The sequence below is a fragment of the Hippichthys cyanospilos genome, chromosome 3 (genome assembly GCF_059441005.1).
Source record: "Hippichthys cyanospilos isolate Australia breed blue-spotted pipefish chromosome 3, RoL_Hcya_1.0, whole genome shotgun sequence".
Taxonomy (NCBI): Eukaryota; Metazoa; Chordata; class Actinopteri; order Syngnathiformes; family Syngnathidae; genus Hippichthys; species Hippichthys cyanospilos.
In genome coordinates, this window is record NC_142371.1 from 17,051,265 (window position 1) to 17,071,312 (window position 20,048).

Below are 20,048 nucleotides of genomic sequence, written 5' to 3' on the forward strand. Positions count from 1 at the left end.
CTATGTGCTGGAGGTGCTTCCTTGAGCCTGCTGCACCACACTGGGGATGTTTCAAGGCACTTCAGGGGGTACATTACATTTGGTTTCTGCATCCATCCGTACGTTTGTTAGCCTCATCCGTCCGTCCGTCCAATCGTCGTCCGTCCGTCCGTCCGTCCGTCCATACATCAATTTGTTAGCCTCATCCATCATCCGTCCATCCATCAATTTGTTAGCCTCATCCATCCATCATCCATCAATTGGTTAGCCTCATCCATCCATCATCCATCAATCGGTTAGCCTCATCCATCCATCCTTCAATTTGTTAGCCCCTCGTTATCATGTTATGCTCTCCCTTTTAGTAATATTCCAGCGTGTGAACAGGGACGGACTCGGATGTTGGTTCCGTCCGCTCGCTTCTTTTCTTCTTTTCCGGCGCCAACGCCGGCTGCCGTTAACCGCAACATGCACCGGTTGCTACCAACCAACCAACCGACGTCCCCGTCTAGCTGGTCTGGTTACCATCATTACTGTAAGTAAGAATACGGAGCATATAATCGTACCGGATCGCCACCGGATATTATTTCGTAGGCGTAACTTGGAAAGTCACGTATAAAAACTCCAGACCCCTGAAATAAACGAGGTTTGTTCCTCCCCAAAAATAACCGTCACGGGCGGCCGGTTCATCTTTGTAATTTTCCGGCGGGCGAGCCTCCCCGGCGCCGGCGGGACGGCTTCATCGCGCTTGTCGGCTCAAGTTATGCCGCCTTTTACGCGCTTTTTACGACGGGCGGCCGCCGTTAATAAACGGGGGCCGAGCGGCGCTTTAAGGCTGACACTTCATTAACGGAGCGCGCCGCCGGGATAATGTTATTAAAGGGATTATTCGAGCGCCCGCCCCGCCGCGTTTCACACACTGGATGGAAGTGGCTTCATGCCTCGGGAAAAAAAAGTCGGCGTCCGGAAGTTGCGGGTGCGAAGCGGCGACCCGCCACAGTCAGCTCCAAAAAGGCTGCTTTTAGCTGCGGCGTGGTGACCTTTTGACCTTCTGCAACCCTGCAGACGAACCTGCGGGCAAGAGCTTCAGGAGAGAATACAATTATGTATAGGATTCAAAAAAGAAAAAGTTTCTGTCGCTCTTGTTTACTGTAAGGTTCATAACCAGGAAGTTTTTGCTGACAAAAAAAAATGTTAGGGCAGCAGGCGGTGAGTTAGGTTCACTTACATAACAAGAAAATGTAAATATCCCGATGTACATTTTATCATAAAAACAACTGGCGTTAGTTTGCAAAAGTTCTGGACTCACATTGAAAATAATTCACTGTTATTTGTTATGGAGTAACTTTTTTGCCCTCTTGAAAATCGGAATTGAAGTTTCTGACTGCTTTCTGACTGGTTTAACCCTTGTGCGCGCGCTTGGCAAACGCATTGCATTTTTTTCCCGATTTTGGAAATGCTTTTAAAGGTGTAACTAATAATGAGTTATTTATGAATATTTTTTTTTCCTTCAACCACTCAAATTGTTCCGTGGCATCAGGTCTCTCCATTCATACGCAGGTTTAATAAATCGCCAAAAAAATGCTGCGATCCGACAATAAAGTCCGAATTCACAGCTTCAATTCTGATTTGAAAGTGCCAACGGTGAACTCGCTGCACCCCAAAGTGCATTTTGACGTCGTTCTTGATGGTGAGGCTGGGAATGTTGCTTTTTTTTTTGCCTGTAAAAAATTGCTGTAGGCAAGTCCATTGAAATAGGAGCCAAGACGAGCATTGATGAGTTTTCTTGATGGATGCTCACTCTTTGTCAAATGAAACAATCCATCTGCTCCGCCTGGCGGGATGACATCACCGAGGCTTTCTGGGCCCCCGCCCTAACCGCCAAACGGGAGGCCCGCTCGGCGCCCAAGCTGCCGGCGCCACGCTCACTTGATTTTGGATGCGGACGCCGCATATGCCGTGTCACACGCCAGCGAATGAAGGAGAGGAATTTAGCGGGCGCGAGCAGGTGCTTGCCACTCGTTAGTCTCTGACAATGACCCATCTGCTGGGGGGGGGGGGGCGACGACTCCCCGCCAGAAAGAGAACAAACACTCGCAGAGGGGATGACGAGGAGGGAAGGATTGCATCGTTTTTCTTGTCCGGGAGAGACGGAAAAAGTTCCAATTTTGGACCTCGAGAATCCGTAGATAACAACGGGCTCATGGCATACCAAATCAGCCGACGAGATGAAACGTTGATGGTGGTGGCGCCACACCAAATCTCAAATTGGAGGTCGGTCGGAGCAGGGCTTTTGGGGCTATGCCCCACCAAATTTTGAATTTTGAACACCTTTTGAACACTCATATGTTTTGGAGCACTAGTTGATAGTGATGGCACAACGCAAAATTTCAAATCTGAGGTCAATCGGAGCAAAGGTTTTGGAGCTACGCCGCACCGAATTTGAATGTTTTTGGACCAAAAATGGGCGTGGCCACCATTGTTTGAACCCCTCAGGGGCTACTGGGTCAACCAAGCAGGTGTTGTGGGAAAGGAACTTCAACAAGGGGTCCGAATTGGAAGACTGACCCTGCGTTTCCTACGATATGAAGTTTCGAAAAATGGTGGCCACGCCCCTTTTGTGTGTGTTGTGGGGGGTGATGGTCTGTAATGAGTTGATGCTATTTCAATTTCAACAAGGAAGTGAATTTAATATACAATACAAATAATTTGGGTTATGGGCTCGGCGGTGGCTTGGAAAGGCTAATTAATTAAATGTATAACTTAAGATACAAATATACATAGAAACCTTTTGTTTTTTTTTCATATTTCTTGAATACAAGGTCGGGTTACTTAGTCGCAGCAAATTTGAGGAACCTCGTCCTGAACTAAGAGCTGATGCTGTTCACAAAGCTGCCTGTGGAGGGCGTTAAAGATGCACGTTTGGAATAAAAAAAAAACGTGTCAAACACGTTGGTTTAAAACATTAAAACAGCAGACAAAAAACTACAGAACAAAAAAGATACATATAGTTTTTGTTATCGAAAACCACCATTTTGTGCTTGGGCTCTTAACTCATTCATTACCGAAGGCATTTTACTGCATACATGAGTTGAAGTACTAAAGGAATCAATTCAGTGAATACTCAATAGCCCAAAAATATTGATTACTTCAACATGTCATTACCTAAAGTAATCAATTACTCTATTAATCTAGTACTTGTTGACAAGTACTTGTAGTAAGTGTTGACGATGTTTTTTTTGTTTTTTTTAATCGCACCACGTGTAGGCAATAAATCACTGATTGGCGTTATTGTATATCTTTTTTTTCCCCGCCTCTGCCTCGCCGTTCTTCAAAGTCAGCAGCACCAGGAAAAACCGGCCCCGGGTTCCGCTCCCTCGTTCGGCTTGTTGACACGGGGAGAAAGTGGGCGTGGGCGTGGGCGTGCGCGAGCACAAGACGGGCGAACGCGCGCTCAACTTCTCTACGCACGCGCACACCGCGAGTGCGCGCCAGCCCAGCAGAAGCGAGAGGCGACGAGCGCGTGTTCCCGGACGAGTCCCGTCCAAGAAGAAACCGGGAGGAATTACCACGACCAGAAAAACAAAACAAAACCCAAGAAGAAGAAGCAAGAGCAAGACGACGACAGGAATACCGGAGCATGGCGCTCGCGTCCGCGTGGAAGTACGGCGTCCCCCTCGTCGCCATCGCCGTGGTTTGCCTGGCGCCCGCCGGTAAGACGCTGTCTTGATTTACGAGCTCTTTCGCGTTCAACTTTGCGTCGGCGATCGAAACGGCGCCAAGTCGGGCGCTCGTCTCGGCGTGTTCGGGGCCGCTCGGACTTGCGAAAGAAAAAGTGAAAGCTTGGAGCCGTCTCGCTGCTTCTGTCATTCCCATGCACCGCGGGATTCGGGGTGCACCTTCCGCGGGCTGCACCTTCCGCGGGCTGCACCTTCCGCGGGCTGCACCTTCCGCGGGCTGCACCTTCCGCGGGCTGCACCTTCCGCGGGCTGCCCCGCGCCTGTCGTTCCGAAGCTCGGTTCGGCTCCCTTGGTTCGGCTCGGACTTGCACGTTTTGCCATGTGCTGAGTTGTTTTGCATCGCCGGGCTACCGCTTGTGATGGCACGCCGGTCTCGTAGTTGACAGCTGTCAGCTTCGGATAATTTGGCCAACCGGACACTATGAGATGGTTGTGCCGGATTCGTCTCAGTGTTTTCATCTCATTTTTCATTTCTCAATGCACGCTTTCGGTATGATGATTCTTAGAGGTGGGCTGTCCGCTGGTACTGACGCGCCGATCGTCAGTCCGTCAACAGCAGACGTCCGTTTTGCCGCCTAATGTTGGAAACATTCGAAAAACTGGGCAAGAACAATAGATGTCATCCGTTGTGATCGTCACGTGACCTGTCACCTGCGTACACCGCCACAAGTTCATCGCCCAATTAAATCCTTTGGTAGATCATCACGTGTTATGCAGCAGAAAATCATTAAAATGCATTAAAATTGCAAAACTTTCTGATGAACTGAACCCGGTGTTTAAGTTAAGCCTATCACATAAATGCAAAGCCCCTTCAGCTTATAATAACAACAAATAATGATAAACTTTTTTTTGTTAAGAATGAGCTGGCTTGGAAAAAAAGCAGCTTGAGTTTAGTCTACCACATCAATGCAACGCACCCACTGCAAACAATAACAACGACTCTAATATAGCGAACCACCACAAAACTCTGCTGAACTAAACCCGAGGAAACCCTTTGTTTATGTTTAGCCTACCATATACAGTAAATGCGAAGCATCCACAGCTAACGATAGCAGCAAAGTCGCTAATGCCATAGCGAGCAATCTACTGCAATAACATTTTTTGGGGTGAGATTAATTTGATCCAAAAATTGCTATTTTTTTATTTGAAGTAGAGCATGGTCTTTGAACATTTGTCTAGACTTTGAAGCAGAGGCCAGTAACATTTTAAAGATGACGACAACTTGACGACAAATGTGTGTGTTTTTTTTTTTAGTCAAACACTTGAAGAAGTCAAAATTTACATGACGTGGCCGACCGGATCGGACCCCCGAGCCTTGGCGTTGACGACTGTGTTTTAAACTGATTTATTTGAGGTAGAAATGTATTTTTCGTCATTGGAAAAAAAGAAGACGGCGCCGTTCCGACGGCGCTTCAGGGGCAAGGCGCTGTTATGCAAATGACTTGTACACAAATGGTTTGGCCTTGACAGTGTCTGGCTACCCAACCAGTGTGAAATTGGAACGCCAAGTCATTTTTTTTTTAGCTATCTGCATAATGTTGGAATCTATCTGTGAATGAGTTGCTTGGGTTAATTGGTAATTGTTGACTCGGAAAGTAGACTGGGTGAGGATACAGCGCTATTTTCAAGCTATTTCCTCCTTTCTGTTCGTATAGATAAACTCCTAATGTTGTTCATGTATACAGTTGGAATTCTGTATAAATATATACTGTTTGTACTGCATATCTACGTATACACACAGATGCATATATGTACATATATACAAACACATTCATGATTCTTATTTTTCACAGGTAACTTATGAACTTTTATACAAGCTCTTACTCAGTGTATGCATAATCCTTTGTATTTTTCCAATACTGTACGTATTTTTAAAACTCTTAGCGAACACATCTTTGAAGTTCAATTTCAAAACTGTTTCAAAAATTGACACCCTTTAACAGATACACACGTTTGCTTTATATTTGTTATTGTCGTGTATCTTTGCGGGTGCTGCTGTTTTTGCTAGCAACAGACTGCTGAAGTCAGTGCGCAAACACGAGCAGGAGGTGATGAAAAGTACCGTATTTTCTGCAACATTTTACAGATTATAAGGCGCATATCTATTTATATACACACACTGTACAGTATAGATCATTTTTTCACAGTTTATGTGCTGTATAAGGCGCACTGGCTTATAAGACGCTTTTGCACAAATAGATGGCTTTTAGGTGCGCTTCATAGTGCGGAAAATCCGCTACGTCCATTTTCTAGTGATGGGATGATAGGCTGCTGTGTTTTGTTTTTGTTGACGCACACGGCGGCTGTCGTGTCGGCGGTAATACGGTGCGACTGGAATACAATGTGTTCTCCTAATGCTTGTTTTTTTTTTTTTTCCCGGGTTGCTTGGAGAGTGCCGGCTTGCTTATCGTCACGCCGCCGTTGTGCAGGTGGGAGACCCGCTCTGATGCCAAGCGCACCCTATTATAGCTTTGCTTATTGATTGATCCCCTCCTGCGCGTGTGTGTGTGTGTGTGAGAGTGTGAGAGCGATGCGGCGAGGATTTATATGCATGAGAGTGGAGGGGTTTGTGTCTCATGCAAAAAGTGTGTGTGTGTGTGTGTGTGGCCATTTTTATGAAATTGCCCGTGTGTTGCATTTAAATGCGGCGGGCAACCTCTGCCGGGGGTTGTTGCTGCCTGATCACTGTCATTAATCTCCTCTCCTGACGGGGTGGGGGGGGGGCTGGGACGGAACGGATCAGCGAGAGGTGAGGGGTGGGGGGCGATCGTTCCATAATGGCGGGCTCTTTGTGAATCATATGCTTTGATATGGCGCGGGAAAGGCTGAATTTGTGAGAGGAAATGCGCAGAGGCAATCTTGAGGGGAAACGTCGGCGCTATTGCTTGTGTCGGCCGGCGGAGGCCCGCCGTCTTTTTACTTATAGCGACAGGGAGGGAAAACGCAATGAAACGTTGGCCCATGTTCTCAAACAGTGGGGCGCACGCATCCCCATTTGCAATCTGAGGCGCTTCGTTTTTGCCCCGTGTGGCGTCATTACGCATCTTTGTAATTATTGCGATAGAAAAATATAGTCACTGTATGCTATTTTAAAATCAAATACGGAACAACAAAATGCTACTTTGTTATGATAAACAGTAGACGGAACGCTAACGTTTATGAGCTAATGTGCTATTCGCTAGCTTAAATGCTAATCACAACCTCAGTGCTAATCGCTAGTTATCTTAACCTTGTCAATCCATGTGCGGTACTTCTCTTATGTCAAAACTACAATGAACAAAATCGGTTTCTACCGAATTCATATAAGCCAACGTTTGAATGCGCGTCGCAGCGCTGAACAGGAAGCGGCTAACTCAACAACATCCCTTTGGCTTTTCACCGTAAAACGGAACGTCACACATTTAAAATCAATCAAATCTGTCACCACAGAAACATAAACGGCAGATAGCTCTTCATAACGTGTCGACGTGTTGTAAACAAACAAAGAAAGAAAATCTGTACCGGCCAGGGGAGCAGACAGGAAATTCACCCACCGGTGGCGCCGCCGCTGTTCCGTTCACATATACGCATTAAAAAAAAACAAAGCAAGACACAAGTCGGTGTCGTCCATGAAAAGAAGCAGGCGCCGTAACAACGACGCTTAAGGGGCAAGACAGTGTTATGGAAATGTCCTTTTTAATTGCTTGTATACAAATGCTTTGGCCTCCGGAGAGTCTGGCTACTCATCAAGTGTGAAATTAAAACGCCGAGTCAAGCTTTTGCCGCCTGCCTATTTTTGAAATCGCACATTGTTTGGGTTAATTGGTAGCCGTTGACTCGGAAGGCGGACCGGGCCGAGATCCGGAGCCATTTTCAAGCAATCGGAGCTTGTGACGGCATTGCGCTGTGAAACGCAATGGCAAATCTGTGGGTAATTTGTGGATTTCCTTTACAATATTTTTGAAAGTATTTTTTCATGACTTATTTATCAAATGTTTTTTTTTTTTTTTGTTTGGGGGTGAATACAATCCTGCTATAGTAGTCATGATAGTGCTGGTCTCTAACCACAAGATGGTGACAAAGCCCTAAGTTTGCCGAAATGGAACTCCTCAACTTACTCAAACATACTCTGGAACCTTAGGTTGTGAAACTTCATGAGATTTGTGTGTCCACGGTATTCAGTTACACTTTACAATATACAGTTTTAACAAACGTATGCCTAGCTTGTGCAAAAAAATAGCCATTCATTACTTGCGAATAATGTGTTTGAATGCCACATTTAAGTAGTTGATAACTATCGTCCAAAAGCTCAAGTTTACGGTTTAGCTCATTTTCAAAATTCGTATTCTTTAAAATTACGATTTGATCAAATTAATTTGGAGGACCGCATCAAAGTTGATGGAAACAGATTGAGCCAAAAAGAATTTGTTCCAACCCCCGGCTGATAAACGACCAACCGCTTGAGCGCTTGTGCTAAATGAGCCGTTGCGACGACAGCGGCGGGAGGAAGTCGCGTCGCCAAGATGGAGGCGGCACCGGCGCTTTGGTAGCGTGCCCAAAGGGCGGCCCCGAGGCGCAGCAAAGCCCGGGGGCCAAAATTTGGCTGCCTCGCACTGAAACAAATGACACAGACTCCGCCTCCGCTCAATAGCTCCCGCCCACATCCACATCTGTATTCCCCCACCATTGCGCGCCTCCATTAGCACCTGGCTTATCGCTGTACACGTTAAATCACCTCCATTTGTTTGTTTGAATGCCTGCAGTGAGAAGCGTTGGTTCCACCCCCCCCCCCCCCCCCCAACACCCCGATGCGTCATTATATTTGAACCTCGCTTGCGCACTCTGCTTACCGTGTGATGAGATTTGAATAGCAATTATGGCGGAAACGCTGGGTCCCCATGCACATGCTCGGGTAAAAATATGGAGAAATTGAAGCATGCAAACAGCACTTGATTCACTTACTCAACTGCAGATGGGGAAGGCATCTGTTGGGGAGAGGATGACCACTTTGTTTTGAATGGAAGGGAAAGGAAAGGGAAGGCAAGGCTATGCTAGCGAAGGAAAGAAGAGAAGAAAAGGAAAGGATAAGCTAACTTTGGAAAGGAAAGGAAAAAGACTAGTCTAGGAAAGGAATGGGAAGAAAAAGAAATGAAAGGAAAAGGATGGCAATGAAAGGATAAGCTAACCTGGTAAAGGTAAAAAAGGCTAGGCTAGGAAAGAAAATGAAAGGAAAGAGTAACAGGCTAAGAAAGGTAAGGAAAGACAAGGCTACGAAAGGTAAGGCTTGGCTTGGAATGTCAAGTTTAGGAAAGGCTAGGCTATACAAGGAAAGAAAATGCTGGGAGCGGCTAGGCTAGCAAATGAAAGGAAAGGCTATTTTACTGGGCTAGGAAAGGCAAGGGAAGGAAAGGAAAAGAAAGGCTAGGCTGTACAAGGAAATGAAATGTTGGGAAAGGAAAGGCTAAGTGAGGAAAGGCTAGGCTAGCAAATGAAAGGAAGGACTCCATTTTACTGGGCTAGGAAAGGAAAAGAAAGGCAAGGCAAGGCTAGGAAAGGAAAGGAAAGGCATGGAAAGACTAGGCTCAGCTACGCTACGCTATGAAAGGAAAGCGAATGAAAGTTTAGGAAAGAAAAGGAAATGAGAAGAAGGCTAGGACAGGAAAGGATGACGGCCCACGGAAGAAACGAAAGGATAAGCTAGGCTAGGAAAGGAAAGGCCGCATGGAGACTGCGGCGAGTCGCCCCTTTTCGCAAGCGCGCGCTTTTGATCGAGCCAAGGCATCGGAACAAGTCATGACGCGCCGCCGGCTCGTCCGAGCGCCCCATAAACAAATTGGCGCGTTTTGCAAGTGGGCCAAAGTCATGAGGCGGCCGCAGAGTCTGGCAGCTCCTCTCGGGCCGGGCCGGGCCGGGCCGGGCCGCCCTTAATTCCCCCTGACCATTTTATGGCTCTATTACTCAGACGCCGCCCCGCTTGCTCACTGCGGCGTTTAGCCGCGCCGCCCTCGTCTTTTGCCGGGATCGCCTCCTAATCTGCCCCGTTAGCGTCCCGCGCCATTTGGATTTGTTTTCCCGCCGCTCGTTCCGTCGATGGCGGGCTTGTCACCTCCCGGGCCGGGGCGTGCGAAGACGGCGCCGCGCTGACCGCGACGACGACGCAAACGGGAACAAAACCTGAACCCAACGTGTTTTCTCATTTTATTCAGGCCTTGTCCCCATTATGAGTCATGGAAATGGATTTTATCAGTTGTGTTCAGATATGCCGTGCAAATATTTAACATTTTGACCATTCTCCAAGAATTGTCAAATATATAAACACATATTTTGGCTCGTAATATCGATTATTGATCCTGACTACTGCTAATCGGTATCTGATGTATTTTTGTCGTTGCAATGACCACATCCCATTTTTTTTGCCTTTCTCTTCCGGCGTATTTTGCTGAGCAGCCAACTTCCTCTCGCAGCAAAAACTTTCGTTGGCGGTTCTCACGTTTCCACCGGACGCTTCCTCTGTGTCAGGCGTCCATAAATGATCCTAACGTCCCGAAACGATTTGTTATCCCGCACAAACACTCCAAACCTTTCATGCAGTTGCTCATTTGCTAAACTACAGGGAGGAAGGATTGCGTCCATAACAGCCAATTGGAAATGGTCGTGGCTAATGAGGCGAAGGTTTGAAATTCAAATGGAGCGTCTTTAAAAAGGTTAAGACCCAAACGTCTTCATTGCGGCACACATACCCCGAGGACCTCTTTGTCCGCATCTCATCGGAGAAAAAAAAAAAGCACTAAAAAGTCCCCGTAAAGCACAGATAGTTATGTATGGATTGTGTATTTGACTTCAGAGTTCGACTGCAAGCCCGATTTATGGTGCGGATGAAAATGTCTTGGACCCTTGCATGTTCAACTTTTACGATGGAGTAGTGATCTACCTGTTTTTAGATGCAATCTTTTATTGTGTGTTTGTGTGTGTGTGTGCGAGTAAAAATGGGAGACATGAGTAAGATTCAGCTCTGCTGCCATTTGAGTGCAGTTGAAAAAAAAAAAAAGTGCTATGAAAGTACTGTCATCCCCTCACAAATGGGCAAGGCGAGCCGCACTCACGGATGCATTTCGAAATTAAGAGTATGAGCCAGCCCAATGCATAAATGTACACTGTTTTCTTGGCGTTGCCACGGCAACATTTTTTTTTTTTTTTTTTGCAGTCACAAACTTCGTTTTTTGAAAAACGGCCAAATGTGGAATAAGAACACTCGCAGGGAGCGACTCACTGAAGCTCCTGATGTAAACCACTAGGCCCTTAACTCAATCAATCCCAAAGACGTATTTATACGTTTTTTTTTGTTTTTTTTTAAAGTCCAGACATTTGATCCCAGATCCTTATTTCCGCCAATTACAGTTTATATTTTTCAAGTATTTGGCTACAGTAGTGTCTGAAAATGGCTGGTTCTAAATGGATTCACACTTGGTAATTAATTACTCAAGAAAATGAGATACACACGTCGTCAATCACTTTTTATGTTAAAGTAGTTATATATTAGAGTAGTCAATATAGATTACTTTAGTAATCAACTTGTTTCTAAAGAGTCACTCAAATACTTATTAACTAACAAATCAATTACTTTAGTACTCGATTATTTGATTGATTGGGTACTTCGAGTGCCTAAAATAATCAAGAACCTTTCTACTTAAGTACCAAAATATTGATATATTTTCGATTTCATTCATTTCGTAAGATTTTATTTCACCAGCCCTTTTTAGAACTTCCTTTAACCAATCGCTTGTAAAATAAGTTATATATATATAGCTGAGTGTGTGTTTCAAATGTGTTGACTCACAAAACAATGTAAAAATATGTTTTTAGGATTGAATATTTCATGATGATTACACATTATAATGTCAGTTTTTTTCTTTATATTCTTTAAAGCTATAGTTCGATTCCATAAACAATACAGTTCCCCTCCCCAAATTGTAAGGCGGTGTTCTTTTGGCCAATTGAACGGATTAATGGATTTTTGAATCATTTCAATGGAGAAAATTGATTTGACATTTGAGTAAATTGCGTTTCGAGTTCGGTCACTGAGCAAATTGAACTGTTAAGCCGCGGCATGCTTTTTTTTTTTGTCGTGAGCGGGGGCCGTCCCAGCCGGGGATTTCGGATGAAGCCCCTCCCCCCTGGAGGATCGAAGAGATGAGATTGAGTAATTGACGGGCGCCCCGGCAGACACGAGCTGCTAATTGAAAGCCCCCGTCTCCATTGAGCCTCGCTTCAATCGCGCACGGGTGAAATGTTGCGTCGCTAACGTGGACGCGTGCTTTATGGCCGCCACCTCACCTCACCTCATCGCCTCGCCGTTTCCGTTCCCCAGACGGGCCGGCTCTCCTCCACCCGTCCCAACGCCCATCGATTCCGTCCTCTCTCCGGCTTCCTTCGCCCTCAAACTTTGCCACTTTCCCCAGGACTGGAGTTAGACACCTGTCCATCCAACTGCCTTTCAAAATTACCGTAACTCCCCAAATATAAAACCCCGTTTTTCCCCCAAAATGAAGGCCCCTAAGAATGGGTTGGTGCAATTCACTACTTGTCATTCATAGCTAAAGCACAGTTAACTTTTCCAGAGATTTCTATGTCGTTGCTCACTGTCTTATTCCTTGCTTCAGATTTCTGGTTGACGAGAGCATTCTGGGGTGCGTTTCAAGTAAGCAATGAACGCACACATAATTTGCATCCTTTCTCTAATTGACTCTTGGCCAGGAAATTCAAGATATACCCCCATCATATGGGGGTTGAAAATGAGGGGAGAAAAAAGAGAAATAGGATAACTGTGAATTATTTTTTTTTCTAATCACAGGCGGACTCGTTTGAGCCGTTTGCGCAGTCACCTTTTCCTTCGTACTGGGAGCACAAGCGACACATCTTCCCTCCATGTTCTTTCCTGGCTCGCTCGCCCCCGCTCCCCCGAGCGAAGCTCTTTCTTCCGAGCCGTCGCCCCGGTGCGTGGCGGGTAAACGCGAAATCCCTCCCGGCCTCTTCATTCGGAGGTCGGCGCCGAGCGACGGCCGAGATGAATAGATCGAAGGCGAGGGAATATTGGCCGATAAAACACGGGCTCGGCGTTTCCCGCCCGTTTCCATGACGTCGGGCGTAAATGTTTCGGTCTTCCCGTCTGGTCCCGGGGCTTGTTTAACGCTGTTGTGACGCCCGTCTCTGCCGGTAACCGAGGTGACCCCCCCACGAACCTCCCGCGATCGGACGAGAGAATCCGATTAGGCTGAAAAGGCCCAGTTGAGAAAATTGAAGGGCTGTGTGTACTCTTCTAGTCAAGCGGGATGAAGAAGCGGGGGGGAGTCGTAATGAGGCGCTCATCCCTGACCAGAAAGTAGAGCCATCCGATAAAGGGCAATTTCTCTCCGGGCCCTCCGGGAGGTCCGAGCGGGCGGGCGCATAGGCCGGACCGGTCGGGGACTGATGAGGTCGGAGCCGGCCGGCTGGACAGTGTATAAAGGAAGCCGGGGGAGCTTGTAAGAGTCGCCGAGGGCCAGGCGTCGCGGTCCGGTGAAGCGGAAACAGGCCGAAGCTCGGGAGAGTCGAGTCCAACAAACCGGTGAACAATGGCGGCGTTTCGGCTGCCGGATGAAAAAAAAAAAAAAAAAAATCAGGAAAAAAAGAAAAGCGCGGACTGGAAGGAAAAGGAAGGGGAGGCGGATAGATGGATGGCGATGCCCGGGGATGAAGATGGAGCGAGGGGCCAGTCGGGGGGCCGCTTCCGAGAGTCCCGGCCGCTCGTGATGGATGAGGTCACCGGGGACTCGCTCTTATTCGGCAAAGCGCCGCTCCGATGTCTTTGGAAGTCATCGGAAAACAAAAAAAAACACTTGCTTTGGAAAGCATTTAGTAAACGAATACATTGAATAAACATGATGTGTTTACAACATGAATTCGTGGAAGACCCCAATGGGAAGATTCTAGACTGGGGGTCGGAACCCTGCGGCCCTTTCACCCTTATGGTGCGGCTCTCCGTGGTTTGGGAAAATAATAGACTAAGCTCGTAACAAGCGACTCACACACACATATATATATATATATATATATATATATATATATATATATATATATATATATTTTGATGATATGTCTGTTTTTTTTGTAGAGGCGAAATTTCACATAAAAATTAAGAGTGGTGTCGGAACTTGGTATTGGCAACGCCGATTATCCGAAAATGGAGTATTTGTACTTGTGGTATCGGAGTGAAAAAATCCACTCGCTATCAGTAAGTTGAGTCCACTTTTTCAGCACCCAATGGCGTTGCAAAAAGAACGTTTTCAATAATGTACGCCGAGGGCCGCTAAAAAATTGAGGTTGGGCCGCAAATGGCCCCCGTGCCGCAGTCCGGACAAAGGCCGTCCGTTTCTTCCCGACCTAATACGATACTTCAGCTCGGACGGTTTACCACCCGGCGACCCCCGCGCGAGCATTTCCCGCCGCCTTCCAGGGATGGTTGGCGCTAATAGTTTGTCTTTGATGAGATTGTCGCCGGTCGTGTCTGAACGCCGCCTTCGGGGAAATCAGATGGAAATTTTTTTCGCGGGGCGAGCTCGACGACGACGGAGTTTTCCGGTTGGGGAAGGCTCTCGAGTAGCGAATTCATTCGGGCCGCGCGGCACCGAGATAAAGCGCTGTGATTTTGGCCAATTACTTTTGCCTCTGTTCTTGACTTAAGTGCGATCGGGCTATTATCTATCGCGCTGTAATTTCAAACGGGTCTTTGAGCTCCAAGTGCGTTTTCTTCAAAAGATGACGACCAACATGGCGCCTCGCTTTTGCAAGTCGAGCGTTGGTGTCTTCCTTGTTGCGTTGTTGACAGGCGTGTGTGTGTGTGTGTGTGTGTGTGTGTGTGTGTATATATATATATATATATATATATATATATATATATATATATATATTTGTTTATATGTATATGTTATATGTGTGCCTGTGTCTAAATGTGTCAAATGGCTGGTACTCGATTGAAGTGACAAATACTATTAAAGTAATAATATTACTATTAAAAAAAATACTGCTGTTTGGTCGAATGTCAGACTCTGATGTCTTCACAGTCTGATTCTTCTCCGTGTGATTCTTGTCCTTCTCCGGTTCTCTTTTCCGAGACGTTAGCCGACATCCACTTTCACATATGCTAAATAGGGTAGCGGCGCTACCGTCCACCAAGGGTAAAAATCGTTTCATCCGAACAGACGAGCAAAGCGAATTCCTCTCTCGCCATTGTTTGAACGCGGCCAGCCGGCGGTGCTCGTCGCAGGGATTCTTTGACTTTCTCTGGCTTTTTTTTTTTTTTTCACAGGCTAGGCGAGAAGTGCTCTTTCATCCACTTCATTACCCAACCACAAACAAGCATTCATTAGAGCCAATTCATTAGCGGCGCATGAAAACAATTCCGGTGGAGAAAAAAAACCAAAATTGGCAGGTATCAAAGACCCCCCTGCGGCGAAGAAGACGGAAAGGCCCGAAACACTCGCCGTCGGCCTCTTTTATCTTTTGACTTGAGATTGACTACACCTTTGCCTGCAAACGGCCGAGGCCAACAACTGACGGCGGTAACGCGGCGAGCGCTGAGATTGTTTGGGCAAACGACCTTGGGGGGGATGCGGCGGATTACTATCCCCAGGATGCATTTTGTCCCGCGCAGCTGGGGCCCCGGCGGGGGTCAAGGCGGGGTCACAAATGTGTGCACGCGCGGTTAATTGTAATCTTTTTGCAACATATTCAGATTAGGCGCCATATTGAGGAGCAAGGTTATGGAAAGTTGCAAAAATGGATGACTTTAATGATTAGTCCTTAGCGTTTCGGGACAATGAAGCCTCATGAGGCGCTTTTGATATTTTGTTCATATTTTTTTGCTACGCTAGATGGCATTCTTGTTTTAATGGATCCAAAGGGAACTTCATACGTTTCCATTTCACGTGCCTTTATCAGTAAACCAAGAGGAGAAAAAAACACAAGAGGATTCATTTTCTCATCCTTTGTACTGCGGAATGTTGTAATATTTTTACAAACAAAAAAAAAGTCCGTTTGGTGGGGATTTTCCTTTTTACTACACTTTTCTAGACAATTTCTGGCCATTTCATACTCATGCAGAACACATTCAAACGCATTCAAAATGAATATTTGTAAGAATAGTAATACGTAAATAATGTCATTATTACTGTTAATATCATTGGGGCAGTTGAATCGAATGGATCGGGCTCTGCTTTTGTATTACGGGTACGGCGCGCGATCCCGGTGTGGATAAGCTCGGGAGCAAAGGGCCGGCCGGAGGGCCGTTAACTCCTAATCCGCGGGCCGTTTACACTTTATCGAGGCAAAACGAGCGGCCGATCGTTACAAACGCCAGCTAATAAACACTTTTTATCGTTTGGCGAGACGCGCGGCGTGACGGTAATGCATCATCGTCGTAAAGTACAAAAGCCCGGGCATTAAATGGTGCCAATATTGATATTTGATGCTGCCGTTGCCGCGATAAGGCCGCGCTACATTGCCGCGTGGAAATTTGGTGCCGCAAAGCGCTCGGTTCCGCTCGGCCTCCCTCGTTGAGCGGGGCGGCGGCTCGGAGCCGTGTCCCCGCCGCGCTATCGCCCGGGTCCATCTGTCGGGGCTAATAACGTTATCGGGGAGCCAGCGCCGGACGGCTTTGACGCCGCGCTGGCCGATTGAGCTGTGCGCGGGGAAGCCGGCGGGCGGGGGCGGGGTTTTCGCGCTCAGGTTTACCTCCAAAGGCATCGAGTACTTTTTTATTCACCGTATTTTCCGCGCCGGATTATAAGGCGCGCCTTCAACGAATGGCCCGTTTTCAAACTCTTTCCATGTATAGAGCGCGCCGCTTTATAAGGCTCGTAGAATAGAAGCTACAGCCGTGGCTGGGGTTGCCTCCTGCAACCGCTAGATGGAGCCGTGCTAAAGGGAAAGGCAACAAAACAATCTGATAAGTCAGTGGAACTTTATTAATGAGCAATCAGAAACTAAAGAAAAAGTTGAGTTTGAAAATATCTGAAGAATGGTTATTAAATCATCGTATGCCGGGAACGTATTTTCACGTTTCAAAGTCCGGACATCCATTCCCAGATACTTAAGTATCGATTCATGACTCTGGGATATAATGTCCGGACTCTTTAAAAACGGGAAAATCCCTGCCCGGCATTGAATAAGTTAGGTATGATTAAGTTATTACAGTATATATTTTCAAGCGTTTTTGGGAGTGAATGAGTTAAATGGCAACATTTTGTCCCACGGTGCACGCCGCAGGGCGCCGCCATTTCTTGGCTGGGCCTATAGTCGCAAAGCTTTTATTGCCAGAGAAGCTAATAAAAGTGAGCGCTGGGGGGGATCCGCTTCTTTTTTTTTTTTGCCCTCGTCGCGAGGGCCGAAATGGCTACCATGGGGCGCACCACTCGATTTGCACTACATAACTTTTCATGACACAAAAAAAATACACTGTAGTCGGAGTTAGGCTTGGGCCATAAGGCCCAAAAGTAAAATTTTCCTTAATCATTCAAGATGAGAAATAAACCCTTAAACTCAGCATCCATAACTTGTGCATAAAGAGTTGAATAAGTTCACTTAAATTTCTCAATACGTGATTTGATCACTATTTTTACGTGTAATTAATAGCTTTAGAAAGATATTTTTCTACTTGCCGTCAGCCGAAAATGACATCACGCGCTAAAGGCTGTGGAACAACCAATTGTTGCTCACCGTTTGGTCATGTGGCATTCACAAGCTGAGTTGTGATTGGATGTGACCTGTGATGTCATTTTAGGTCTTCAGCAAGTGGAAAAGCATCCTTAAAAAATAATTTGGTTAACAAATCAATCCATTCAATACCAAAGACCTAATTTTACGTCTTTAAAAGTCAAAACATTCAATCCCAGGTACGTATTTATATATTTTTTGCAAATGTTTTCAGGAGGTAGCCTAAAGAAATGCCTAAAAATTACACCGGTACTAAAAGAGTTTTTAAAAAGAAAAAGGCTCAAGTAGTGACCAATCATGGATCGCCTGTTGGTCATGTGATAGTTACAAACTGAATCATGATTGGTTGTTACCTGAGCTTTCAGCATGTGTGATGTCGTCAATCGCTCAATGCAGTTTTAGCTATTAATTGTGAAAAATTATTTAGTTAACAAGTTAATCCATTCAATACCAAAGACGTCATTTTGCGTTGTCTTCAAAGCACCCATTCAGCATTTTACTGCTTTTTTGCAAAACAAAACAAAAAAACCAAACAAACCAAAACGCCTTACGATACATGGTCTTTTTTTTTTTAACCAAAGCTGAGTTCGGCCAGTCGTCGAATGTTTTTTTTTTTTTTTTTTCCGCCATCTTCCTGTTTTGGCATCCGTCTCTGAGTTTTAGTAATGTGACAGTCTCCATTTACAAGGCTCAGGTAGCAGCGCGGCGCCTCGGGAGAAGCGATTTACGAGCTTAGCGGGGGTGGAATTAAAAACAAACATAAAACATCGGTAATTAGGAAGCAGGTTGATCCCAAAAGATGACTGATGTATAAATCACGGGGCCTTATTATTGCGGGAGGAGCGGAGGACGCGCGGCGGCGTGGGCCGCATGAATTTGCATGCGGGCGCTTTTACGGGCTCTCGGGGGACACCCTCGGCGACGCCGCGCCAGTCTTGCCGTTTGGCTAACCCCGGATTAGCGCGTGGGATGAGACGCAGAAAGCTGCCGTCGCTTCAAATTTGTCCTGCCGACAAAAAATCTCTCAAAAAATCATTTATTTACATATTTAACATACCGCTGCACGCTTGGTTATCCCACATAACCCCCCCCCAAAAAAATAAAAACAGTGACAGTAATTATCGATTCCTATAAATTATGTCATATATCAGAAAAAAAAAAACGTCTGTGGGAGTGAATGTGTTAACAAAACACAAAAACCTATTAAACCGCTTTTTTATTTTTGCATAATAAAACGTGAATCGTAGTGTCTATGCACTTGAGTACTTTACCTTTAAGAGGCGGGGCCTGCTGTTGTGGTTTGACGTAAGCAAGTCTGGGTGTGAGCTGAAGGGCCCGACCCATACGGATGTTTTTTTGTGCTAGGAAAAAAAAGATGTGTCGTAAATAATGACACATTTCTGTAAATGGTTGATACAATAATCGTCCGTTTGGCCAATTGTTCACGAGCTGCAGCCGACATGCCGCCGAGGGAACGTCGTCCTGTAATCGGAGCGTTGAACAAAGAAGAATCGAAGAATTTACATCTTACACTAATAATGTGATTTACTCAAGATTATATTGAAATTTGTTAAATTTTTATTTCGGAAAAAGTCAAATGTATACACGTGAATTTTGATATGTCTGTCGACAAGTGTTGCTCCACCGTTTGTGATCGGTGGCGCTTTCCATTGTTTCGCTGCATCAAGACATAGATGAAAATCTATTCTCATGTGGGCCAGACCAATAAAACCCTGATTTATCTAACTTTAAAACAGCAACTTCAGATTTATTATTTTTTTAATACTGTCCAATTTAGTACAATATCACTATTAATCATAAAACGTTAGCATTACTATTAATAATGAAACATTACAGAACGTACTTCAATCATCTCGCGGACCGGATTAAACCCGTTTGCGGGCCAGAACCGGCCCGGGGGCCGTATGTTTGACACCCCGTTTCAATTGGCGGTGTACCGCACAGTTTGGTGTTTTCCAAATGGCCGCCGATTGCGAACCGCGCACTGCTGGAAACTCAGATGAGGAAACGCTTCACTTGTGTCTCAAAAATGGAGTCTCCGCACTCCTTTGTGTTTGTCCTCCGCCTCACTCATTTGAGACGGGCCCCTGCGCGGGGCCCACTGAACGGAGGCCCCCGGCCGTGACTTCTTCCCCGGAGGCGGCCATCTTTGTCATAGCTGGAAACGCGGTAAATGCAGCACCTCCTGCCGACCGTCGTGAAAAACGCTGGAAATCTTTCACGCCGTCTCTTGAAAAGAGTTTTGCGTAGCGTCGCCACTTCCTTAAATCGGAGATATGTAAAGCGCCTTGAGGGCCGAGGCGGAAAAAAGCGGAGGAGGAACGAGATGTGAGATGCCGGCCATCGGGGAAGCGGGCCGGGGAATCCAAAGGGCCTGCCGGGGACCTCCTTTACTGCAAATAACGGCAAGAAGTCAAAGTTATGCGGCAGGTGAGCCGGGGGGGGGGGGGCGGAGCACGCTGGGGGGGGGGATAGGACGAGGGGGCTCCCTCAAGTCGAAGCGAGCCTCCGCCTCCACAATGTTGCAACGTGGCAGAAAAGCGCACACGTCAGCATCCCCGCCGCCCACACACACAAAAAAAA

General features: G+C 46.3%; 1 protein-coding gene across 1 annotated transcript in view; it reads left to right on the forward strand.

The window, feature by feature from the left end:
- Positions 1–3,438: 3,438 nt before the first annotated feature.
- The window catches only part of cadm4 (cell adhesion molecule 4), a 159,046-nt gene continuing 142,436 nt past the window's right edge, over positions 3,439–20,048 (forward strand). Inside the window, exon 1 of the mRNA XM_088411163.1 lies at positions 3,439–3,689. Within this exon, the coding sequence (XP_088267289.1) occupies positions 3,617–3,689 (73 nt within the window). The 5' untranslated portion in view covers positions 3,439–3,616. The remainder of the gene's footprint in view (positions 3,690–20,048) is intronic.